The 26,592-nt window shown below is 42.5% G+C and overlaps 1 protein-coding gene across 2 annotated transcripts; it reads right to left on the bottom strand.

Moving 5' to 3' along the window:
- Positions 1 to 3,884: 3,884 nt before the first annotated feature.
- Positions 3,885 to 25,785, bottom strand: ube4a (ubiquitination factor E4A). Of its 2 annotated transcripts, XM_083984377.1 has the most exons (20): positions 25,679 to 25,785; positions 20,959 to 21,128; positions 20,570 to 20,746; positions 18,296 to 18,408; positions 17,313 to 17,465; positions 16,367 to 16,526; positions 16,023 to 16,225; positions 15,381 to 15,572; positions 14,934 to 15,267; positions 12,844 to 12,970; positions 12,327 to 12,634; positions 10,881 to 11,013; positions 10,116 to 10,306; positions 9,640 to 9,740; positions 8,957 to 9,070; positions 8,052 to 8,226; positions 7,762 to 7,942; positions 7,383 to 7,530; positions 6,751 to 6,908; positions 3,885 to 6,096 (listed from the first exon to the last, which is right to left on the bottom strand). In XM_083984377.1, exons 2-20 carry the CDS (start codon positions 21,086 to 21,088, stop codon positions 5,961 to 5,963), a joined length of 3,234 nt encoding a protein of 1,077 aa, XP_083840503.1. In that variant the 5' UTR covers positions 21,089 to 21,128; positions 25,679 to 25,785; the 3' UTR covers positions 3,885 to 5,960. The 2 variants fall into 2 exon arrangements, with proteins under 2 accessions (XP_083840503.1, XP_083840504.1); XM_083984378.1 differs by lacking the exon at positions 25,679 to 25,785 and having other exon boundaries at positions 20,911 to 21,130.
- Between the last annotated feature and the right edge of the window lie 807 nt (positions 25,786 to 26,592).

Below are 26,592 nucleotides of genomic sequence, written 5' to 3' on the forward strand. Positions count from 1 at the left end.
AAACAACCTCTAGTCAGCGCTGCGCTCACTGGCCGACACGTCGTTATGCAGGTTGCGGGGCGGAACTAAAGAAACCCCGACAATGCATTTTCTCAGCGGCCCTATTCAGGCGCTTCATGGCTGAATCTAAATCAGGTTCAGGGGCTTTGCCCGGGAAATGAGCTCCGCACTTGAATCACACAAGAAAAGACCACAGACCGTTAGCTGAGCTCGCAGACAGTGAGATTTCTGCAACAAGGGAAAGTGGGACGCTTTTTTAAATAAGGTGACACAGGATTGAAATGGGCTGAAAAAGCAATGCAGTTTTATTGTAATAGTTAACTTTATGTATTCAGAGGCGCAGCAAAGAATTGTGTGCCCTGTGGGAGACATTGCTCTATTGCTCTACTCTTGGCAAACACCACCTGTCACAACTACTTTTACAGGAGAAAATGTCTGTAAAAAACAAAACAAAAAAACTGCTGTGAAAATGCATTGTGTTGATTTATTTTGCCTCAATGCACTTGCTTCTTTTCAAGGACAATTTCCCAGCTGGCTTGACCGCAGTCAGTGGCCACTGAGTAGCCTATTTCTCTGCAGGTTCTTCAGGTAGGGCTGGTCAAATTGATCACAAAGCTAGGTGACTTGACCTGTAATACCCCAAAGATTATTTTGTTATGAGAAACAATGGGATTGATGCAAGAGACAAAAATAAATAAATTCAAATTAGAGGAACTGGAAAATGTGGCAACTTGACACTTTGCTGCAAGATTTCTTTATGGTGTGCACCCGTATTACCATGTGAGGAGCCTCATTTGGGAGTTATTTCACATGCAGGCGATTGATAAAAAATGAAATATTAAAAGTTAAAGTAGCACCATCGCAAATTCCAATACTTTATTCGGCCACTAGATGGGGCGGTGGTGCAACATCCTCGTCCTCTAGCGTGCCGTTAAGGAGGTGGCGCTAAGCGCGGGGCTGGCTTGTCTCATAACAAAAAGGAATTATGCATTTGCTCCACAGGCACTACTACACCGTTGATATATTTTGTGTACAAATAGTTATGGCTCCCCTGGACCTATTTATTGCATATTTCAGTTTTTTTTATCGCTATTACTGCTTTATTTGCGATAGTGCTACTTTGAACTCCAACGAAAATATACATGGGGACTTTTAAGTTTTAATGTAAACCAATTTTTCTCTCACCTTTAAAAAAATCTAATGAGAACCATCAAAGTCACCATCAAAATCACATCAGTTTGGTAACATTCCTAATTAAAAATACCTTGACAGGTTGACATCCGTACTCAGTTACTTTAAACTTAAAGGGACAATGAGGAGTTTTGGAAAAGCGAAGCGTTTTCACACTACATTTATGAGCCTCCGCACCGTGAAATTCTTTGACCGGCGCAAGACAGACTCATGTTTTCATTCATCAAGAATTAAAGTCAGAGGTTCGAAGACGATCACATACCGTCGTAGTTCGACCATAAACAGCGATTCGGCGGTGTTATTCTCATGACTCGCCACGAAACCGAAAGTAAAGAAACACTGGTCGGCTCGACCAGCATTTCCGCCACCACTAATAATAACAAAATAACGATAGAGACAAAACGATATATTTATCGAAAAATTGGCCCATTAACAAGTGTGGGTAGCGGAGATTCATCCACATTAACGTGAGACTTTTTTGTAACCAAATAGAAACTCATCGTTGTCCCTTTAAAGAATCCTAACATGTAGGCTATTCATAATAAACCAATGTCAGATAAATAGGCCTACTGAAAGCTGAAGTGTTGTTCCTGTCACCTGGGTGTTCTTCGATAAGATAATATTGGGTTGTTGTTAAACACCTGAGATATGTTAACTACACGTGTGATGTGTGGTGCAAAATAAATTATTTCGAGCTCTTAAAAGTCCTAGGGGGGTGGGGATCGTTAGTGCATGCAGTGCATTGGCGGCTCAGGGTCTTAAGAATTTCACATACAGCTGCTACTACAAGTTGTTTGGAAGTGTCTTTGAAACATAATATAGTGAGTGAAAAACACCAGAGATAGTTCTGTTAATAAAGGGAAAAATCAGACATTCATATTACCCTTAAGGTTTAATATTTACCCCAACCTTGTTCTAAATCAATAGCTAAGTATCATCATCTCCTCATTACTTACCATTGGAATTTCCTCACACTCTTGTGTACATCCAATTGGGGGCAGATGATAGAAATGCCTGTGAACACATCCTCTAGTATCCAGCCAGACACAAGACTCTACATTTGTATTACAGTGCAGTTACAAAGGTACAAAGAAGTTCATCCCCCTTTCTGCCCCCAGCCTCCTCTGACCATAATTTTGTGCACCTCATTCCTATACTCTGCACCACTCTGGAGGGTGCCTGACCTGATTCACCAGGGGTTTATTGATTGCACATGATTTAAAGAGTCTTGCTTAGACATTGATGAGTCGACTGATGTCATCAGTAGCTGGATGTTGCATTGTGAAAATATTGTTATTTTGGACAAAGCCATTTAGATGTATCCCTCCAGCAGCAAAGTAACTTAAAGGGATAGTTCGACATTTTTGGCAAATTAGCCCATTGCCATAATCCCTATAGTCATAGCAGTAGGTTCGTTAATTGTCGGTGCAAGCTGTTTTTAGAACGGCGGAGCAGAGCCGCGAGCTGCTCAGAGCTACACTACGGAGGCTCATGGGATTTATTGGTTTCCCTCATCAGACTCATCAAATACACAATCCAACAACTCCAAAACGCTCTCACGGACAAGTTGTGACCCACACATTCACCACGCTATTAGATAATAACGGAACGTCACAAGACTGAGTTGTTTTCGAGGCAAATTCATGCAAAATTGCTGATGCGTGTTCCCGTCGGGGGCAGTTTTTCGGCAAGCAGTCTCGAAAACAACTCTGTCTCGTAACGTTTCGTTATTATCTCATAGCGTGGTGAATGTGCAGGTCACAACTTGTCCACAAGAGCATTTTGGAGTTGTTGGGATTGTATATTTGATGTGTGTTTGATGAGGGAAACCAAGAAATTCCATGAACCTCCATTACATAGCGTAGCTCTGAGCAGCTCGCGGCTCTGCTCCGCCGTTCTAAATTAATGAACCTACTCCTAAAACTATAGGATTATGGCAATGGGCCAATTTGCCAAAATGTTGAACTATCCCTTTAAATATTACTGTTTAAAAAAGACATTTAGACAAGGGAGCTGCACAACCCTCAAACATAAATCAAATGTTAAATCATATCTTGTACAAGGAGGACACATAAGAACAAACAGACACAGCTCAGGATGAATAATCTGGGCACCTTCTTGGAGAGCAGGAAATCGATTACAGGGCTCAATGAAGATAGCAGGAACAAAAATTTGGGTGTATATGATCTGAGCGACAAAAACTATAGTCTCTCGTCACCTTGTTAACCCTTGTTTGATGAGTGCAGTGTAATCAAGTGTTTTAAAAGTTATTGATCTCGGAAAATCCCAGACCCAGGTAGCCCCCCTGCTTATCGTTAGAACAGAGCAATTAGACCCAGTTTTCAATTACACCTTTTAACTGTCCCTCACTCAGCAGAGGGTGCTATTTCCATGGAAGCGCTTCACTGTAGTGCTCGTCGCCAAAGGTAACCCCATCCAAAACCGTCAGTTACTTCAGGCTTGTTGCCTTAATCTCCTTGGTTTTTAAGTCATGTAAGCTTCTCTATGTTTTTGTGGTATAATGGATGCTTCCATCTTTTGCAATGTGTTTCTATACCATATTTTATATTTTAATTTTTGCTGCACAAATTACCCACTCATAAATAAATCTGTAATCTGTCATATTTCTGAAAAAGAACATAACAATGTCTTATATAATGCACATTAGTTTTATTTCTTAATCATACTGTACATCCAAAGTAAACATTTTATAATCCCGATTAAAACTAAATATTGCATTATAATTTAACCCATGTAATCCTGCAGGTGGTAGATATTCAACAGAACACGATGAGGGCATGCCAACAGATACATCTCCGTGTACGTCTTTCACATTTTCAAAATTGTATACAACCACAAAATTTTGAATTAAAACCCTTTAATTCAAACGCTACTCCAAAAGAAGTGATCTTTTTCTGCCTTTTTCTTTCATTTTCTACCCATATGCCTTTCAAGAAGCAAACTCATAATTCAAACTCATGATTCATGTTTTTTATGAGTGCGAAACAAGATTACCAAGATATTCACTGCAAGGCTCATGGTTTTAGGCACCATTTCTATTGATCAGCTGTTTTCCCACATGTTAATAAACTATGCATTCACACAATAAAAACTCTGTTCAACATCAGTTATGATCTGGTGAGTGGCAATTCAAAGTATGACAATGATATTTACACTGCCAATCAAAAATATTAGAACCCTATATTTCTCACTTTTAGGGTAAAAAATTGAACCATATGAACAGATGGAAGGAAAATGAGAAAATATTGAGATTGTTATTAACCTTATTGGAAATGGCAACCAGATTTAGGTTTGGAACACATCGACCTGAGAAGCTATTAAGCTCAGATGAAGATGTACTGGACAAATAAACAAATATTTAGAAATCCAACTTGCAGCCTCTAGCAAAGTTTTTATTGAACCTCGGTGTCCCGGATATAAAATGAAGCGTGGCTCTGCAGCTGCGTGGCTTATGTTTCACCCCAGATTTATTCAGTCTGATCTGTTGGACAGTTTAGGCAAAGTTCACTGACATTTGAAAACTCAACAATTTGCTCCATTCACACCATTAACATGTCGTCACATCAATGTACGAGGTTGTAATGTTCACAGTGAGCAAACTGCGATACGAAGGAAATTCATGTTTCATATTGTAGCATTTTGCACTAATCTAAAGTGAGAATAAGGCATCAAGCAAAAACGAAATTGCCGTGAGAAAATTGAATCATCACACTTCAGCTAATTTCAAATGTAACCAATTACAAGGAAAAGGATATACTAGATAAACCGTCTCCATCAAAGCTACAGCAAACAATAGAGAAATTTAAGTCTGCATTCTTCATTTTCTAGTAGAATTAATGTTACATTAATTGTATTTGTATGTAAATGTGTTATATCCTGAATATACATCAAATTTAGAGTGATTATTGTGCAGTTAATGAAAAATTGATTTATTAATTAGCAAGCTCTCAGATCCTAAAGAGGCCTTTAACTAGCATTGTAATTAAGACTGGTGCCCCTGACGCTCATCCATACACGTGTGGTGTTGTGCTACAGGTTTTCAAATTCTCCATATGAATCTAGACTCCAATAAAATAAAAGTCACACATTTTAATTCAGTTTCACTTTTGCCTTAAATTTAATTGCTAACTTTATTTACAATGCTGCTCCAGATGTAACCAGAAGTGCTAAAATATAGGGTGTTCAAGACCTTTGAAAGGCAGTGTATGATGTATTCTTCATGAAGGTGAAATCAAGGTTAAATAATAAATGACTCCATCCAAGTTCTGCCTCACGAGTTCCCCAAAATACTTACCTTGCAGTATAAAATATGGTTTTGTCCAGCTGGGCAGTCAGGAGTTCATACAGTACATTCAACAAGTCCTGTTGAAACTGATGCTTCTAGCCACAGTTCTGACTGTAATATCAACCAATCAATACACAGTATTCAGGGGGGGAGAGAAACCAGAGGTTGTATCACCCTACTATCGTTTACCAAAGGGCGTCACGGGAGTCAAACAGCTACTGTGCGTGAATCTTGGAAGTTGTCACCAGCCGGCGGGCTACAGTTTTGTCTGGAATCCACTGAGGATGAAGGCTGCATGGAAAAAAAGTCTGATGCAAAGTTAGTGGGACTGGAGCAGTCAGGAGAAAATCCACAGAGGCAAGCACACCATGGATTAGCCGAGGAGGAGGAGGAGGAGGAGCACGTGAGATGTGGGCCAGGAGAGAAAACAGGGATGCAGCCATTGTTTGTTGAGGGATGGCAGCTAGCCACTGGGTCCCAGCTGCAGCCTCTCCTGCTTATGCTTATCCAGCCACTGTAATATCTGCTGTTTGAGTTCCTCGTTCGGCCTGATCTGGTCCATGGTCAGAGGACTGCGGTTGAAAGGGTCTGTCTGGTCGCTGCAAGGAGGACACAATCAACACATGGTTACTCACTGAGCCCTGCACACTGAATTTGTATACAGTACAGGCCAAAAGTTTGGACACACCTTCTCATTCAATGTGTTTCCTTTATTCTCACTGAAGGCACCAAAACTATGAATGAACACATGTGGAATTAACAAAAAAAGTGTGAAATTGAACTGAAAACACGTCTTTTCTTCTTTGTCTTCTCTTTCTTCTTTTCTTCTTCCTCTCCTTCTTCCTCCTCCTCCTCTATCTCTGCCCCCACCAATTCTAGTTTCTTCAAAGTAGCCCCCCTTTGCTCTGATTACTGCTTTGCACACTCTTGGCATTCTCTTGATGAGCTTCAAGAGGTGAACCTGACCTGAAAATGGTTTTCACTTCACAGGTGTGCCTTGTCAGGGTTAATTTCAGTGAGAATCTACAATGTAAATAGTCATGAAAATAAAGGAAATGCATTGAGTGTGTCCAAACTTTTGGCCTGTACTGTATATACGTTACAATTTTGACTTCCGATTCAGTTCAGTTACAATAGATTCCAATACGAGACGGAGATCTGAATTTCCTCTAGCTCACAGATGAGTGCCCTCTCCTCTGGATGTTATTCTATATCGCGTGTAAACTCTGGGGCTGTGCAGGAAGAGACTTCACCTGAGGAGATGCCGTGCTATAGTTGAGCGGTCCACTGTTACGTTGGACGAGGGAAGAAGAACGGGGTCCAGCATCAGAGTGGACATGATGGGATCCAGGAACTCATCTGGAGCATCTGCGTACGTCTCCTCTTCCTGTTGCTGTCTGTCTGCATGGGACTGAAACAGGGACACAGTCATAACACATGTATTCTCTAATCAACACGTTTATTTGGGTTCAGGGTTCCTACACATTTGAAATGTCCAAATTCCCTAATTTTCAGACTTCTCCGTAAAAAAATTCAAATAATTTGTCACATTTGAGATGTGCATAATATAAAAAAGCATGTAATTTATCATTTGTTTTCATTATTCTGAATGTGTATGCCATTATGTAACCAAATCATTTCCAGGAGATTGTAGCTAGGTACAATAGTACAAAATAATTAAACCAAATAACTTCAGATAAGACCAAAACCAGATGATAAATATATTTCCAGACAATAGTTTCCATTTTCCATAAATTTCCAGACCTGGAAATGTATAAAATCAAATTGCATACTTTTCCATACTTGCGTAGGAACCCTGTGGGTTTGTAAAAAAAAAAAAAAAAACTGTGAAAAGGATGTCAGCATCTTCCAAGTCAAGTCATACCTTTATTTTATCAGCAAGAAGTCCAAAAGCTACAATCATGTCACCAGGCTTGTTGATTTTCTTTAGTACTCTAACAGTCTGGGAGAAGAGGGTAGGAGAGTATGACCGTCCGTCCTTTGGGACCGTAGCACAGAAATTCTCTTCATCACTGCCAAAGACAAAAAACAAACCTTGAATCAGTGTTTTTTACTGTAGCATATAGTCAGTCAGCTTCTCCAGAGAATACGGCACCAGTAACTAACATCACACCATTCAAAGAAGAGGAAATAAACAAACACTGCAAGATGTTTTTTTGTTGTCTCTTTGTTGTTTCTTTTCTATTGTCTTCATTTCTTCCGTGTATTCGTTTGGTAAAAGAAGAGTGTGACTGACAACATACCCTAAGTTCAGGTAGATGGTGCAGATGTCAGAGACAAGCTGCTGCGGCTTGAAGTCGAACTCACTGAAGTCCTTGACTTTAAGGGCCCCCATCTTAGGACCCACCAGGTGCTGCAGGAAGTAGTTGAGCATAGAGATGATCCTCTCCGCCAGGAAGGGGGTCACGAAGATCCCCTTGATATCTGGACAGGGAAATGGTCCAAGAAAAAAAAAAAGAAGAAAAAATCGATAAAGAAAACGATTCATCCATTCAACGTGAAGGGTTGCAAGTAAGAGTCTTGTCTGCCTGACCTGAGGTGAGAAAGGCCAGTGTGCCGATGGTCTCGTTAGACATGATGTTGTGGAAGCGTCCCAGCTGTCCAAACATCTGCAGACTCGACTCTTTCTCTCTTCGAGCATCGGGGGCCAGGCCCTCCCACTCCCCCCGATCCCGCTCCAGCTGCAGGACCTTGATTTTACTCAGGTACTGGAAGAGAACATGATGTGTGAATTTCATGCGTGTAAAGTCACTTAGGATAATAAATAATAGGACTGTTTCTATTGGAATATATTTATATTTTTGGATAAAAAGTGGTACAAGATTACAAAATCTGTGCAGTTTTTTTTCTCTAAGATTTCCGCTTTTGTAAAACTCACATTTACTAGGGGTGGGAGAAAAAATCAATTCACATACATATCGCAATATCTTTTTTGACGATTTTTAAATCAATTTTTTTTTTCAAAAATCGATTTTTTTTTTTTTTTGATTTTTATAAAATATTGTGCAATGTGCATTTGTTAGCCTTTTTTTTTTTTTTTTTTTTTTTTTTTACAGATATAGAGTACAAGTATAGAGTACAGGTTTTGAAAAGGGTTATAAGGGTATAAAGTTCACTTTATAAGGGAGTATGTTAAATTATAGGCTCCTACAGTATTTTTCTGCAGATAAATGTTAAAAATGCAGACTAAAAATCGAGAGAATCGGCAATATCGTAGAATCGCAATTTAAATCGAATCGCCATCCAAAAAATTGTAGAAGAATCAAAATCGGGAGAAAAGCATATCGTCCCAGCCCTAACATTTACCATCAACTACATTATTATGAGCATCACAACAAACTGAATAAACACTAGATGTGAAGATGTAATACTTTGGTTTTCACATGTGCTAATCTGATTGAAAAGATGTTTTGCTTGTGTTGAGCGTTGCGGACTCACCTGGATGGCCTCATCCAGTAGGAAGATAGCATCGTTCATCAGTAAGTTGAGGAACCTGAGGAACAGAGGGGGGTTCATGGCCTCCAGGTTCGCGGATGCATAGTCGGCCAGATGCTGGATTGGGAGATGAAACGAACAGCACATGGTGAGATCAGTGTGCTGAATGCGGTATCTAATATAATCACTCCAACTCATTCCTTCATTACATTGACAGTAATGGGTGACAAAAAGTAAAATCCTATAAAATCTGGACCGTTTTACAGCCAACCGCTCATCTCACTTCCCTTTACTACTCCTTTTATACCTGAAAACAATATGACGGAGTGCTATTGACGAAGTGAGTCGACCCAATCATGAACTCCATAAAACACAGCATCGTCAAAAAAAGATCTTTATGTGCACCGACCACAAAATAAAAACAGTCCTGTGCAGTCTAATATTAAAACCAATACTTCAGCCTACACTTATAAATCTACTTTAAGTTGTGACTGAGAGAACATTGATAGATATGTATTTAAAGAGTTTAAACCATCTTATTGAGACAGGACTACATTTAGATTAACAGCACCCACATGAAGACCACGTCCGACTCAAAGAATTAAACCTGAGCTTCTTTTTGTGAGGTAAAAAACACCAACACCCTCCATCTTAACATTTGAAGATAGGCCGTCACTTCTCGTTACCTTGATGCTCTCTCTGTAGTTATCTTTTCCCCACATGTACTTGAGGATGGGATACATGGGTCTTCTGTAGTTGAATTTCTGTTCAAACTGATGAGGATCACCTGCAACACAGAGAGGGGAAACCAAATCAAATCAAACATGCTTCTTTGATGCCTGCTGTTTGTTTTTACATCATCCAGCTTCTCTGCTTATCTTGTTCTGTAAAAACACACACAGGTGCGCACACACACACACACACACACACACACACACACACACACAGTCCAACCTCGTCACAGTTTCATCAGATTAGAAAATGATACCAAGACTCTTTAATTTCTTATTCATATGTGACATTTTAGTCAAAGACGGTCTTTAACCAGATTCTTTTTATTTAAATGTGGCTTCATTTAAAATTTCTAGCGCCATCAAAAATACACGAGTTCAGTGCTGCCTGTCTCTACCTAAAGTCTGTGAGGATGGAACAGCTGTTTCACCTGTGAATTCAATGTCCACAAACACAGTGATGAGGGCCTCGGCCAGCTGAGCCGCGTGTCTGTACGAGCAGAAGACTCTCTCCCGCTGGAACACGAGTGGTTGAGCAGCGGCGGGAGACACCGGCTCCATGTGGGGCATCACCGCCTCCAAGACCTCGGCCAGCTTCGCTCTCAGGTGTGGGTTCTTCATCCTGTTGGAAGACGCAGGAGAGGGATCGCAGCAATATGTGAACATTTCATTTCAGAATATCTGCAGCATAATTCTTCCTCCCACTTCACGAGACCGCTGACTTCTAATTACAGACAAGACTTTATTACATTATTGAGGAACAACCAAGGGGGCAACTGCAATCCCCTCTTCTTCCTCTGGGGGCTGGTGTCAGAAAGCAGCATTCTCCATAGACCCCCATGTTAAAATCGCAGACTTTACATCCTCAATAAACATGTTAAAAGCCTGGTGTCAGCATGTTTTTTTTTCTCAATCGATAGTTTCTACCCCTGCACACACTCTGAGGGGGGTGAATTTTTTTTTAACTCTACCGTTTTACTGTTATTAGGTTAAAACTCTGGCCAATTAGGGCACGGAAACGTTGAGTGACAGGTCCGAGCAGCTCCGTGGACAGCTGCTTCGAGGCCAGTGGGCGGGTTCTCGGCCGGCCAATCCAACATGGCGCTGTTCAGGCCGCCATATTTGAGTCACAAAACAATGGGTGACGTCACGGATGCTACGTCCATATTTTTTACAGTCTTATGGCAACGACGTACCTTTCTACGTTCCCCATGAAGACAGTGATGAAGTTAAGAATCTGCTCCAGATTTTCTGCGGAAGACTCCAAGACGTCGTCCGCGAATCTCCGCAGGAAGATGAAAAAATCCCCCAAGTTTTCTGCAAAAAACTCTGACAAACATACAAAAGGAGCCATGACTATCATGTAGAGGAATGTTCCATTAGTGGATGAATGCACTGTGAGTAACTGAACACTGATACCTGGCACGCTCAGCAAGCTGTAATTTATAAAACATTTTGGTGTGGCAGCTGTGTATGACTCATTGTGAAAGATTTACATATCAAGTCAAGTATTGTTCGAACTGGGATGTTTCACTTGACCAGAGCTTGAAGCCTGTGACTGGGGATGGGTACCTTATCGGTTTAAATGTGAAAAGTTCCCAATTCCCATCCCTAGCCACAGGCTTCAGGCTCTGGTCAAGTGAAACATCCCAGTTCAAACAATATTTGACCTGATATGTAAATCTTTTACAATGCGTCATACACAGCTGCCACAGCAAAATGTTTTTAAAAAATTACAGCTGCTGAGCGTGCCAGGTATCAGTGTTCAGTTACTCACAGTACATTCATCCACTAAATTACTACAACAAGGCTACAAACAGAGATCAAATTAATTTTTTCTGAACAACTTTTTCATGTGGCAGCTTCAGGACACTTGGGTCGGTACGGACGAGCAGTATGGAGGTATTTGGATGTTTCATAGTCAGTACGTTTACATGACACTTGAAAAAAACCGAATTATTGCCTTAATCCGACTATAACTGGACAACTGAAGTGCATGTAAACACCTTAGTCCGACTGAAATCGGAGTTGGAGAACTCCGATTAAGACACCCAGATAATGCGATTGGAATTTTATTATTAAGTTTACTAAGTTGTTTATATTCAGTTTTTTAGGAGGTGACAGAAAAGTCAACAGGACTGCGGGGCGTATTAACCCGCTGAAACGACGGGTGACGCCGCATGAGGGGGCGGACCCCATCAGTTATTCGATTTTCTCAGTTGCATGTATATTGAGACAAGGACAGAAGTCCGACTTGACGCCAAAATCGAATTTTGAGCATTGCTCGATTAAGCGTTGCATGTAAACGTACTGAGTGTGTGTTTTGGATGATTCAAAAGTGAGCTCTATCCGCCGCCATTATATGAAAACCTGTTGCCAGCCCCTGGAACTCCAAAAGTGTTTCGATGACTCCGAAAGTTCTCCAAACCCTTCCTTGGCATGATGGCGAGTAGAAAATTGGTGAATTATCAATATTGGGTGAAGTATCCCTTTAACGCAACACACTGTATCACATGATCTAATTTAGGATTGCACAAGCTGCAGAAAATGAAGAGGAATTCGAGGCTCTCTTGATCCCTGTGTGTCAGTCTGTCAATCAGAGCTGAAGTTGAAGTTGTAGTGCAGTGAAAGGTGTGACCAACCTGGTACGTAGCACAGCATGCTGTGCTGCAGGGAGGCCAGAGGGAAACTGAGTGCTACATGCTCAGGCCCCTGGTTTCCCACGCTGAGTTGGACCAGCAGAGCAGCAGTGGAGGCTTGGAGGTTAAGGCAGCATTGCAGCATGGCGGGCTGCGTGGTGGCAGCTTTGGTTGACAAATAAACAATCATCAGACGCTCAAACTGCTCCAGGAACTGCTCTGACATGGGGTTGCCGGTTCGCTGGGCCTCCTGCCACGTCACCTGGAGCCGGTGGAGAGACTGGTTCATCTTCACCATCTGCTCGTGGAGTCTGCACACGGTCGGACATCATACATGGGAGACAGGTGTACGGGCGGGGAGAGAAAAAAAAGAAAAGACAACACGGCTTAACGTTGACATATGGTTGTAAACATGAGAGGAAATACAGCACGCCATGTTGCCGTGAGATCTGCTACACTGTGAGAGGCTTGATTAAAAGTGCAGAGTGGGATGGGCTTGTTTGAAGGCGGGTAGTGGTACCTGTGGAAGCCGAGGTGCAGGGTGAGCTGTGTGAGGATGAGGTTTTCAGTCAGCAGGCTGTACGACTGTGCAGACTCCACCGGCTGCTGAGGGGGCACAGGGATCAGACAGGTTTCCTTGTCCAGACCTGGAATTAGCCACAGGGAAGCATTTAGTCAAACTCTCTACTGCCAAACCCTCCTGCTTTTAAACCCCGAATTACAGCCTCATGCATCACAAATTGTAGTGACCGTGACCTTTTAACCACCGAAATCTAAGCAGTATGAAACAATATGCAATAAACACCAGAGCTGCTGCTGCATAACAATGAAATAATGTATTTAAACTGATATTTGGAAAGTAGGGCTGTCAAATGATTATTTCTTTTTTTCAATACTACTCTGTGATTAATCGCAATTAAAATCCTAAATATTATATATAAGAATAAGAATATTACTTGTATTTTCTTCCATCCTTTCTTATATAGTATTATTGAAGGATGAAATTGATGTTAATCCATTAGAATTTAAGGATGCAATTTTAAAGATTGGTGAAAAATAATAACACATCATAGTTGTTTATTTTTTCACATCAGTGCTGTATTTTGATTAGTGTAATAAACAAATACTTATATTTCCAACTGCACACCTCAAACTACCTAAACAAATCACATCACAGGTTTCGTTGTGAATGGACAAGTTTGACTTCCTGAAGCTGCCGTACATCAAGTGGACATATCAGTGTTTTTTTTTTCCTTTTATCATACACATGAAGGATTGTATTAATTTTCAGTATTGTGTCTGCTAAAAGGAAAAAAACACTGATTGTCAAACTGAAGACATAATGAACATAAACTACCAGCAAATGAGTCATTAGCACTGACACTGTCAAACCAAGAATTTGAATTTCCACTCTTATCTGTGATCAACCCAGCCATGGCATTGAGTTTTACCTTATCACAGGCAGAGTGGGACGGGTCTTCACAGGTGGCATGATGCGCTGCATTCAAGATTGAAATACGGGACAAACCCCGACATGCTGGGGCGGCGTTTAGCTCACTACTGTAAGTAGAGCTGCCGCCCCATGTGTTGAGGCTATAGTCCTCACTGCAGGTGGCCCCCGGTTCGAATCCCGCATCGGGTAGCCCTTTCCTGCATGTCATTCCCCCTCTTTGCTTCCCCATTTCCTGTCTCTCTCGCCACTGTGCTATCAATTAAAGGCATTAAAAGCCAAAAAAATATATACTTAAAAAAAAAAAAATGGGACATGCTATTTAATCTCAAACCCAATGGCAACACAGACCATAGAGCGTATACGGACAGGCTCTTCCTAAGTCACGTGATGTGATTAATCATGCATACGTGCTATTGTTTCCAGATTAATCATTGCGTCGGATGCAGAGAAACTATGCAAGTCATTTCTTTTTTCTTTTTTCTTTAAGTATATTTTTTGGCTTTTTTTGCCTTTATTTGATAGCACATAGTGAGATAGACAGGAAAGGGGGAGGCAGAGAGAGGGGGAATGACATGCAGGAAAAGTCTGCCCGACGCGGGGTTCAAACCGGGGACGCCTGCGTTGAGGACTGTAGCCTCTACATGGGGCGGCCGCTTTAACCACTGCACCACGCACCGCCCCAGTCCCGTCACATTTCCTCTGTTTTGCTAACCCACCACCCGGCCATGTGCATTTGTTTACAACGAAGTCGGCAAAAAATCAATACATGGAGCGGTGGATGACGTTATATAACATATACGATGTTACAACGTGTATATTCGCGTTGTGTTAACTGTCATAAACGGTTACAGAGCACGTTTGTGTCGCGGTGCCGCAGAGACGAGAGCTGGGACACCGGGGCGGCAGCCAGGTAACTACACTGATGTTACAAGGTTGGTTTTCAGCCACGAGACGCCAGGTTGAAGACAGAGAGCCTCTGTTCTCACTCGTTACAAGTCACAAGTCATGTAGTTACAGTAACTATCACAATTACTCCAGAGCTTTTTAATGAAGGTACAAATGTAGCATAGCCACGGGGAAAATCCTGCTTGGTTCCTCTTTAACTTTGACAGCCCTAATGGAAAGTGCGACAGACTCTACATTTCTGACACAGTTACCTCGTGCATGCACGTTGCGGTTGCGCCTCTCTTCTTCGCTCAGCTCTTTGAAGGCGCAGTAGGTGGGGTTGAAGGTGAGCAGTTTGGGCGAGCGAGGCCTGCAGAAGGGCTGGCACAGCTTCAGCAGAGCAGCGCCCAAGTTTAAAAAGAACGCGTCCGAGGCGTACATCTGGAAGAAGATCTCCGGCATCTGATTGGCCCATATCTTGGTTCGGCCGGCGTTGGCCTGCAGGCAGCTGCCCAGCCATGAGAGCAGCAGGTGCCGCGTCTCGCTGGATCGCTGGAGCAAGTTTTTCAAGACCTGGTGCAGCTTGTCGTGGAATTGGCCCATAAACTGTAACACACACGATGGGAGCGAAGATGATCAGTGGTTTTGGCATTTGTATTGTGTGACGACTGTAATACGGAAAAAAAAAAAAGCAGCAAACTAAAAGACGACCGGGTCACCTGGTGGATGTTGGCCTCTTGGATCTTTGTCTCCTGGGCGCTGGAGCGGGAGGGGTTCAGGAAGTAGCCGTGCCCCTCCACCACACCTGGGGTTTTTAACAAGCAGGAGATGCTCAGCACTGCCCCCAGCAGAGTCTTCTGGTACTGCAAACCATTGGCTGGGTCTTTGGGCTGAATATGTTCCACCAGTACCTGAGAAAACCAAACAAGATTTGTTGGGATGATCTCACAAGGTGGGGCACTGAAATAATGATCATCATTGTTTATTATTTTTAAAGGGACAACGAGGAGTTTTGGAAAAGCAAAGCGTTTTCACACTACATTTATGAGCCTCCGTGCACTGTGAAATTCTTTGACCGGCGCAAGACAGACTCATGTTTTCATTCATCATCGGCTCGCCCAGCATCTCCGCCACCACTAATAATAACAACATAACCATAGAGACAAAACGATATATTTATCGAAAATGGGCCCATTAACAAGTGCGGGTAGCGTAGATTCATCCACATTAACGTGAGACTTTTTTATAACCAAATAGAAACTCCTCGTTGTCCCTTTAATAGAGAGTAGAGAGCGGGAAAATTATCAGATGGGGGTTAGTTTTAATAACAGGCTGTTTTATGGCTCTGTGTGTCTCCTGACCTTGGCGATATCTTTATGGTGGCTGAAATAGAGGAGAACATCTAAGTAGGAGTAGAGGACAGGCTGGCAGAGGTCCAAGTCTTTGATCCGTCCCTGGAAGATATCAAACACCGGTACTATCACTTCCTCGAAGGTGCGCACCTCCTGGTCGGACAGCAGGCCAGAAACCACCTCCTCCACGAATTCAACCACCTCCTCTGGCTCTGAAATACACAGCGACTTTGTGAACAACAGAGAAGGACTGGAAGGAACACATCACTGAGGATATGCAAAGAAGACAAGAGCAGAGGTGAGAGGAAGAGAAGGGAAAGGGAAAGATGTCGAGCGTGAGCTGAAGAACTCACGTGCTCCATTGAAGCCTTCCAGCAGCAGGTCCAGAAGCTGCTCGTAGATGTTCTGGCTGATGTAGATCTCCGGGGTGAGCAGAACCGTCCGCGTGTTCGACACCGTCAGGTTCTTGCAGCGGACAGCGAACGGCAGCAGCTTCTCGGGCACCTTCGTCACCTGGTGCATGAGTAATCAACAAGGACACTGAATTATGAAAGAGAACGGGTTATTTTTTACATTCCCAATTATATAGAATAGTCCATTAACGGCTCGATCTCCAAAGATACTTGTGTGTTTAAAGGGATAGTTCAACATTTTGGCAAATTTTCCCATAATCCCTTTAGTTTTAGGAGTAGGTTTGTTACCTTTAATTGTCGGTGCAAGGTGTTTTTAGAACGGCGGAGCAGAGCCGTGAGCTGCTCAGAGCTACGCTACGGAGGCTCATGTGATTTCTTGGTTTCTCTCATCAAACTCATCAAATACACAATCCAACAACTCCACAACGCTCTGGTGGACAAGTTGTGACCTGCACATTCACCACGCTATGAGATAATAACAGAACGTTACGAGACAGAGTTGTTTTAGAAGGAAATGCAGAGACGGTGATCGCTGATGCGCGTCCCCGACTCCCCGTCAGCAGTTTTGCATGAATTTCCCTCTAAAACAACTCTGTCTGGTAACGTTGTGTTATTATCTCATAGCGTGGTGAATGTGCAGGTCACAACTTGTCCACCAGAGCGTTGTGGAGTTGTCAGATTGTGTATTTGATGAGTTTGATGAGGGAAACCAAGAAATCCCATTAGCCTCCGTAGCGTAGCTTTGAGCAGCTTGCACACCGACAAGTAAAGGTCACGATCCTACTCCTAAGACTATAGAGATTATGGCAATGGGTCAATTTGCCAAAATGAAATGAACTATCCCTTTAAACTGCCGCAATTACTGTAATGTAGGCAAGTGTCACACCTCTTCTTTGGCTCTCTGGTAACATGCGAAGAGGTAAGGGATGGCACACTTCTCTCCGGCGTCGCGGTCTGCAGACAGGTTCACAGCGCTGCACGACGTCATGTAGATGAGGAGGTTTCCAGGCTCCAGCAGCAGCAGACGGTTAAACAGAGCCTGAGAAAACAGACACGGGTCAGACTGTGCAAAACACTTGTGTCTTGTATTCTTGAATTTCTCACATTATGGATACAACTTTCTTTTTATCCAATATTTTATTCATTTTTAAACAAACATAGAACAGAGACAGCAGGGGCAAGTAAAAACCAAAAATAACATAGACTGAATGACATATAGAAAAAGAGGCAAAAATAAAACAAAGTAAATAAATAAAATAAAATATACAGGTAGAAAAAAACACAAGAATAACAATACTATAATGGACCTTACATGGAACGTTCTGAGAGAGTTTACAGTTTAGACATTATACATGGGGATATAACTTTCAAACGTGTCAGTTTAAAGGGACAACGAGGAGTTTTTATTTGGTTATAAAAAAGTCTCACGTTAATGTGGATGAATCTACGCTACCCACACTGGTTAATGGGCCCATTTTCGATAAATATATCGTTTTGTCTCTATCGTTGTTTTGTTATTATTAGTGGTGGCGGAAATGCTGGTTGAGCCGACCAGCGTTTCCTTCGTGGCGAGTCATAAGAATAACGCCGCCAAATCGCCGTTTATGGTCGGAACTACGACGGTATGTGATCATCTTTGAACCTCTGACTTTAATTCTTGATGAATGAAAACATGAGTCTGTCTTGCGCCGGTCAAAGAATTTCACGGTGCGTGGAGGATCATAAATGTAGTGTGAAAACGCTTTGCTTTTCCAAAACTCCTCGTTGTCCCTTTAATGCATCTGATAGACGGTGAGCCTCTCCCACTGCACCGTATCTTTACATGTTTGGTGAGAGTAGAGAAACAGAAATACATTGTGGACTTCTGACCTGCTCTATGTTGTCCATATCCAGCCAGTCCTGTCCGTCCAGATCGGCAGCCATCTCCTCCAGGAACACACAGCGAGGAGGGATCCCATTTCCTCCTCTTAGACTGGGGTCACCTACAGGTGAAAATAAAAACCAGGCTCCATAAAATAAAGCATGTGACAGACCGCAACGCTCAGGCCAAACCGTTCACGAGGTAGTGGATTGAGTGTTGTTGAGAAATAAATCAGCAGCCCAACATAGGAACATATAAGACAGAGGAGGATTAAAGAGCACAGCATGTATTTACTTTCTGTTTATTTCTGACTGAGGTGGCAGAAGAATTCATTAAAGGGGCTCTGTGTGAAAACAGTGGGGGGAATTTAGCCTGAATTTCCTGAGCATCATCGTGACTCATCCCTAAGCAGCCAGCTCACAGTCAGGCTACACAGTGAGACTTCACAGTGTGCAGGGTCTTTGCATTGTCTTGAGGTGGTGAGTCATTTGTTGCTTACTGGAAACTTCAAATATGACTTTCAGATGGCGTGTGCCGCCCGTCCACCAACACGCACTGAAAACAACACACTCTGCAGATATTCACAAGTTCCCATAACGGCTACATAACAGTGGACACCTGTCTGTCTGACTAATGACCCCCTCAGATCAGATCAAAGCAAGAATCTCAAGTTGTGCATGGACCGTAACACAACTCAGCTTATCGTCAAGAGTGAACACACGTTACTATCATTAACATAGACTTGCTACATGTTAATTAAATAATCTATCACTAATCGCTAATCTCTACTATCGCTAAGGCTGTCACAATCATGACATTTTAGATGACGGTTAATTGCCAAACAAATTTGCGATCTGCGATTAGGCCTGCAGGATATGAGCAAAGTGTGCGATGACACCGTTCAATATTGCAATGACGAATACTACTATACGACTTATAAATAAGATGCGATAAATAAGCACACATTTAGGTGTGCATATTATCCACACAGTTCCTGAGTCTTTCTGTTAATAGGCAACCTCAAACACTGAACAGAATAATAGAAAAAATACGTTGAGCATACTTTAATTGAACAAATTGCACATGGGTAATCAATCAATTAAACAGACCTTTAATTTAACCCTTTCCTGCCTCCTCTCCTTACTCATTGCAATTCTGGCAATGTTTTGCAATGTGTTTATCGTGTATGTTCATATCAAGATGACGATGAAGATATGATTAATTGGTCAGCTATAACTGCTATTAACGATTGAATTGTCTTTTTCTGATTATTTTATGCCAGTATTATAGTATAAGCAGCCTAAACATAGTTTAATAATACACATACACCTTATGAAGAAGAAGAAGAGCTGGAACATACTATAAATAAAAACTGCATTTCTGTTTGGCTTAAACTTAATCCATGATGCTAATGTCACTAGATGCTCAGTGAAACGCGGTCATGGAATATTTTTTTTTTTAAATGAAGCGCCTCCCTCCAGATAAACAGTTTGTGGCTCCACTCATGCGTCATTAGACCAAAGCAGAAGAAGGGGGTGCAACGTGATGATGTCATTAAGAGAGGAGCAGTCAAACCTCAAACGGTGGAAAGCGAGGAGGAAATAGTAATAACGATTTTAACGTAAATGCACCTTTATGTAATAACTGTGACAGACCGAGCTCATTATGCAAGTAGTGTCTTATTCACAGTAAAAAAAAAAACAAGTTCAAAACAGAAGTTATCCTTCATATTCAGCAGTATCCCCGCTAATTATCCCTTAGTAAAGGAATAGTTCAACATTTTGGCAAATTTTGCCATAATCCCTTTGTTTTAGGAGTGGGTTTGTTACCTTTAATTGTCGGTGCAAGGTGTTTTTAGAACAGCGGAGCAGAGCCGCGAGCTGCTCAGAGCTACACTACGTAGGCTCATGGGATTTCTTGGTTTCTCTCATCAAATACACAATCCAGCAACTCCAAAACGCTCTGGTGGACAAGTTGTGACCTGCACATTCACCACACTATGAGATGAACGGAACGTTACCAGACAGAGTTGTTTTAGAGGCAAATGCAAAGACGGTGATCGCTGATGCGCGTCCCCGTCAGCAGTTTTGCATGAATTTACCTCGAAAACAACTCTGTCTCATTACGTTCCGTTATCATCTCATAGCGTGGTGAATGTGCAGGTCACAACTTGTCCACCAGAGCGTTTTGGAGTTGTTGGATTGTGTTTTTGATATCTACATTCAGCATTATCCCCGCCGACTCACTACTTGACCATTTTACTTTACTTCCCTCCTACTTACTGTTGTCCAGGGTGATGAGGAATATCCGCTGGATCATGTGATTGACATTGAGCTGCTCACACAGCTCCTGCCGGGACCGGAAGGAGCGGCTGATCTCTGCCACGGAGTCGTCATTCTCATCGACGCTGTCCGACACAGAGTTCTCCGAGTCTGACTGGCTCTCTCCTGAGTCCTCCACTGTGATACCACATACAGGGGGGGGTAAGCAAGAAGAAACCATGCCGTTACATTTAAGACTGATGTTTATACGACCTGTAATAACTAAAAGAAAAAAAAGACACAGATGCTTGTCTAACACTGAAATGATGTCCTGTATGTATTTATGTATTTATTTTGCTAACTTTATTTTGACATTTAGGGATCGCAGGAGACCAGATAGCTCTTCTTACACGGTGGTTCGGCGGACAGCTGTTGTGGTTTCTGGCCTGATGCGAACTGTTTGGCATCAGCCAGCGAGCTGAAGAGGGCAGCGAAGGGGTTGCAGGAGATGTTCTGGTTGTTGTTGCCCTGGTCAGTCATCTCACTGGGGCTCAACACTCACTCCATCCAAGATCCCAGCCTACAGGGGAAACACACACAGAATCACCAAGTTATAGCGTTTGATTTTACCAATCACCACACATAAAGTCATCAATCACAATCACCACCTCCCTGCACTTGACAGTTAACACGTCAACTTCCTCTTCCTTTTGAGGTTTTTATGGCACTCATACAGCTTGTATTATCAATCCTGTTGTCCTCCTAAAAATCATTTTTACACCACTTCTGAAGCAACGCTCATCTCTGTAATTCTGTAATCAGTTCCTGGATTTGCATCTCATATCGTCTGCATGCTATAAGGTCTCGCTGTGTTTTATCTCCATGACATTTATGACAGTTAACTCCTCTATGTCTTCCCATAATACAAAGTGTTCAAATAATTGTTCCACCACTTCCCTTCTAATCTCCCTCTTTGCTATTGTTCTTCCCTCACCAACTCTACATTGGACTGAGTATAATAATAATAATAACTCATTCAATTCATGCTCCCACTACTGTACTTTTTGCTTTTTTTTTTCCTTATAGGCTTTATGCACAGCTCCACTACTTTCTGAACTTAAACCAGCTCCTTTGTTTCCTGTTTTACATTATTAGACAAACTGATTAATCCAGGTGTGTCTGACTCTGACCTCATTAGTCACAACAATGGTCAGACACACCTGAAGTTTCACTTTAATTGAACACATTCTACATCGCGGAGGCGACGTCTCTCCTTCACCTCTGAAACGGGGCAGAGCTCCGTGGGAGACACCTGCCTGACACAGCAACGGACATGCACGGGGGGGGAAAACGGCGGCGCCGTCGCACCGAATGCACGCGGATACGCGCCGCTTTGGGTAACGAGAGCGCACGTCGCGTCTACATTGGAGGTGAATAGGTAGGCTGTTACCAGTATAATCAGAGACAACCATGAATGAGTTGTCGCACACACTGAGGTGAGCAGCAGCAGAGCGGCCGCACCGTGACCGCGGTCCGCTCCAGCTGCCTGGTGTCTCCATTACGCACCAGCGTCTTTTCAGTCACTTGTCCAACTTCTCCTTTACTGTTTTTTTCGAGACAACACTCATTCTCTCTCTCTCTCTTTTACCGGCGGTGTCAGCTGATGTGCACATCTGCAGCAACCCAAACAAATGCACATGTTACTGTTGACTGGCTCTATTCCAGCCACATGTTTGGTTCGGCGCGGTGGAAATCTCATCATTGGTTATTTGTATTGTCTGCCAAAACATGGATGAATGAAACCTATTGACCACGTCTCATATTTCTATCGAGGAAAAGTTATTTCACAATTTATAGACACAACACCGACAAGCACTGAGAGCCGCATGTTGCAGTGACGTTATATAGGCTATATTAAAAAAAATCCGCAAATAATAAGCCGACGAAAAGGTGCAACTTGCCACTTAACTTCTTGTCGATGTATTATTTGTGGGGGCTTTCGGGGGATCTGCTGACGGTGGAGGATCTGGGACTGATTGACTGTGGACCACCACCAGTCTGATCAGGTCCATCACAGCACAGCAGCTGCAGCTCTGCCCCGCTGTCACATTACTCTCGCATATCAGCGCAATCTGTTTACATTAAACCGACATCAGGAGAATTATGAGAATTATGATTAAAAAATATATATATTTGTTTCGAATTTTGGCCCCTGGGTCATGATTTTTTTGGGCGCATTCTTGGTAAAAAAAAAAAAAAAAAAAAAATCCTCTAAAAAAAAAGACAGTTGGGATGCATAATGTGTCTCATAACAGTATACTGTGCGTCACGTTATCGTTATTGGCCTCAGACGTGTCTCGGACTTCCAGAGCAGCTACAGCGCAGCGTTGTGACCTCAACCATGGTTGGTGAGAGCAGAAATGTTGTTGTAGGCCTGTGCATATTCTCATTTGTCCAGGTCATAGTATTTCAAAGGAGGTTAAATCGAAAGCAACTGGACTTATACTGAGTCTCCACACCAGTTAGTTGGACCAGTCCCAGCCTGGTCAGATGCTACATGAACTGATGAAGAGAGGTGAAACGTCTTCCTAGACAAATAACTAAGTCCAGTTGAACCTCCTTTGAAAAAAAAAAAAAGTTGTTGGCGGGCTCGTGATTTTTTTTTTGACACGAGTCAGAAGGAGCGATAAATCGCGTATCTCGCGTTTGGTTGCGCGTAAAAGCTCGCGCGAAAAAAAAGCGTTCCTATGAAATAGACGAAGACGCGAAGGTCCCGTCGCCATAAAAGAATCGCGTATTGCGTCGCAAAAAAAAAAAAGTCGCGTATACCGCGTCGCGCGCCTAATCGCGTCTCGCGCCTAATCGCGTCTGTGCGTCACGGCCTTTTACACCGCGGACGTAACGAATAAATGGTGACGGTGTGAACGAACAACATAGAACAGGACCAGACGTGGCGTTGTTTCCTCTTTTCACCTACAGCTCCACTCCATGGATGTATTATATTGCTCCACTCTCCCTTACTTACACTAACTACTGTTATTGTTGAGGCAGAGAATTGTGGGATTTGTAGTTTTGGACCAATCGCAGGTTGTGCTCTTTCTTTTTTGTGATTCTCCCGGTTCACACATGTAGCCTATTTTTTTTTTTAGGGGCAAATGCGAGTGAAATGCTCGCCCATGGTGGGGATAAGAACATTTAAGACCTGTCTAAAATTATTTAAGACTTGAACACAATAATTCAACAAATTTAAGACATTTTAAGGCCTAAAATTTAGATTTTAGATGTCGCGTCTACATTGGAGGTCGGCTGTTACCAGTATAATCAGAGACCATGAATGAGTTCGCCTCAGTTTCACGTGATTGTCACTGTCAGCCTGTTAGAAAAACATTTTACTGACCCCAGCTGAGACACTGAGACCCTGTGCATAAAGCCTATTTCAACCTCAGATTCTTTAAGTTTAATTCAACTTTGACATTTCGTTTTCTGATTGTTTGTTTAGCTACAATGTCTATGCTCTTGGGCAGGAAATGACACAAAGGGAAGCACAAGAACGTGGCACCTTTCTTAGGCGAGTGAACTGAACTTCATTAAGCATTAAGCATCAGGTTGCATACTAAAACATGTCAACAACACTTGGTCGTGTTGTATCAAACTTAACATCCCTGTCGGATTCTGTTCACCTTATGGCTTGTTGATTAGCAGAACCCGTACAGTACCCACTACCCATACACGTTATGACCCATATTTAACCAAAGAGGTGATGCAGCCTCGGTTCCCACCAAGTCAGTCTGCACTGCAGCTGCAGACGTTAAACTGCAGTGTGGTTGTGGTTGAGTGGTCCCATGGAGAAGAGGAGGGGCTGCAATAACGACTTTAAAAGATCTCGCCAACAAGACAAGCAGAGTGTCACGAAGGAGGGGGTCCATGCCTATGTTCCCACAGCCTTATGTTCCCACAGCCTTATGTTCCCACAGTTCTAAGATTTTTCTCAAAATTAGGCCCTATGTTCCCACTGGACTCTCTCTACCTATCTGGACTCTATCTATCTGGCCTGTCTAACCTCTACCTGGTCTTTTTACTGAACTTAACCAACTCCTTTTCTTCATTGCCTAAACCCAACCAATGGTGGGACCAAAGGGCTGTGGGAACATAGGGCCTAATATTCAGTGACAACAAAAGTTTGAAATGTGGGAACATAAGGCTGTGGGAACATAGGGCCTAATATTCAGTGACAACAAAAGTTAGAAATGTGGGAACATAGGGCTGTGGGAACATAGGACCTAATATTCGGTGACAACAAAAGTTAGAAATGTGGGAACATAGGGCTGTGGGAACATAGGGCCTAATATTCAGTGACAACAAAAGTTAGAAATGTGGGAACATAGGGCTGTGGGAACATAGGGCCTAATATTCAGTGACAACAAAAGTTAGAAATGTGGGAACATAGGGCTGTGGGAACATAGGAATGACCCCGATGGAGGAGGAGGATTTCCCTTCCCATAACCTGGAAACTCAGAGTAACGTTAACGTTACTCTAGTACTCCTCCTGGCTGAGTTACCTAGGCTACAGCTCATTAATAAACCGTTAGCACATGACACAATCCAGTTTCCAGTCAGTGGCTCAGTCAGACGAGGTTACAAAGTTTCTGTCATCATAATAACACCGAGGGGAAGAAGACAAACAGGCTGAGCGGAGCAGCTGAGCTCCCCCCCCCCCCTCCTCAGTCAGTCAGTCAGCCTGACACCCACCGGTGGGCTCGGTCCACAGTGTCGTTAGCTCGGTGCTTCTCCGTTACAACTTCACGTTACAACACGATGTCACGGTTACCCACGAGCACAACAGCACCTCACACACAGCGATGACATGTGTCTCTGTAGGGGAGCAGCTCTCCGACATCCCATCGTTACTAACTCTGCGTGCAACGAGCAGCTTTTTAGCTTCCTGGTGCTAGTAGCTAAGTAGCTAAGTTAGCCGTCGCGCTAGTTAGCATTAGCATTAGCAGCAGGCTAAAAAGCTGTCATGGGGTCACCACGACTCTTGTTTCAGCGCCGAGATAACACACCGCTGCGTGGTGTTCACCCACAAGCAGTCTGAAGAAAGCACACAAGCGACAAAGAGTGGTGTCGTACCTGTTTGACGAGAGGAAATCTGCGTTTTTTATTGAAATAAATGGCTTCTACGAAACCAGTGGCAGTTCCTTAGTAAACAGATGTAAACGTCATCAACGTGCGACGGCCGGGAGGGAGCGTCGGCTTTGCTGAGTAACGTGTTCATAAAACATTAAACCGTGGTGGGTGTAAAACTTTATCATAAATGTTATAGAAATCTAAATTTCTGCGTTATAACGTTACAGATAATTAACTAATTTAGTTACCTAAAGCTTCCCACATTTTGCCTTCATTCACAGGTAGTGTTTGGGTTTTTCTTTCTTTTTTCTTTTTAAACACAACAGGTTATGTTGTGTGAATTAATGTTGTGTTAATGTATGACCATTATTTGCGCCTTTTAATGGACACTTCCCAGCACATAATTTGACATTTTTAAATAATACTTTGGGGGGGGGCAGATTGTCTTATTTTGTTCAATTGGCAACATGTATGGTTTAACCTCCCAAGATTAAAAGAAAACAATGTATTAGGCAACTGCATTAATTTCCAAGGCACCTAGATGATGAAAATGATTTTATTGCAGCTTTACAGTTCTTCAACAGCTCCTTGCACTTGGAGTCCTTTTTCTCTGATCCTTGTAGGAGTAGCTGACCATCAGCAGAGGGCAGCAGCAGACTGCATCTCCAACTCATAAAGCCATAAAGCCTATCCTGGATGTATCTTACAGATGCATTAATGTAAAACTAAATAGCCTATATACAAAATATACCGGTACATATACATAAAAGAGGAATAATATGTAACACCTAATGAACTATTCCTCTTATAAAGGCTGCCATGGATTTAAAAAAAAAGGTATTAAAAGACAGTCAATTACACAGGGAATGTCGGGTTGTACTTCAGATTAAAGGCTCAGAGCAAATCTTAGTTTTTCA

The sequence above is a fragment of the Trachurus trachurus genome (assembly GCF_905171665.1).
Source record: "Trachurus trachurus genome assembly, chromosome: 13".
NCBI classification, from domain to species: domain Eukaryota; kingdom Metazoa; phylum Chordata; class Actinopteri; order Carangiformes; family Carangidae; genus Trachurus; species Trachurus trachurus.

Coding starts and splice junctions, on each gene's coding strand:
- ube4a (XM_083984377.1), bottom strand. CDS start 21,088: ATGACTGACCAGGGCAACAACAACCAGAACATCTCCTGCAACCCCTTC. Junction 20,747..20,958: donor GCTGTCCGCCGAACCACCGT/GTAAGAAGAGCT, acceptor GTGGTATCACAG/TGGAGGACTCAGGAGAGAGC. Junction 15,268..15,380: donor AAGAGGCCAACATCCACCAG/GTGACCCGGTCG, acceptor TGTGTGTTACAG/TTTATGGGCCAATTCCACGA.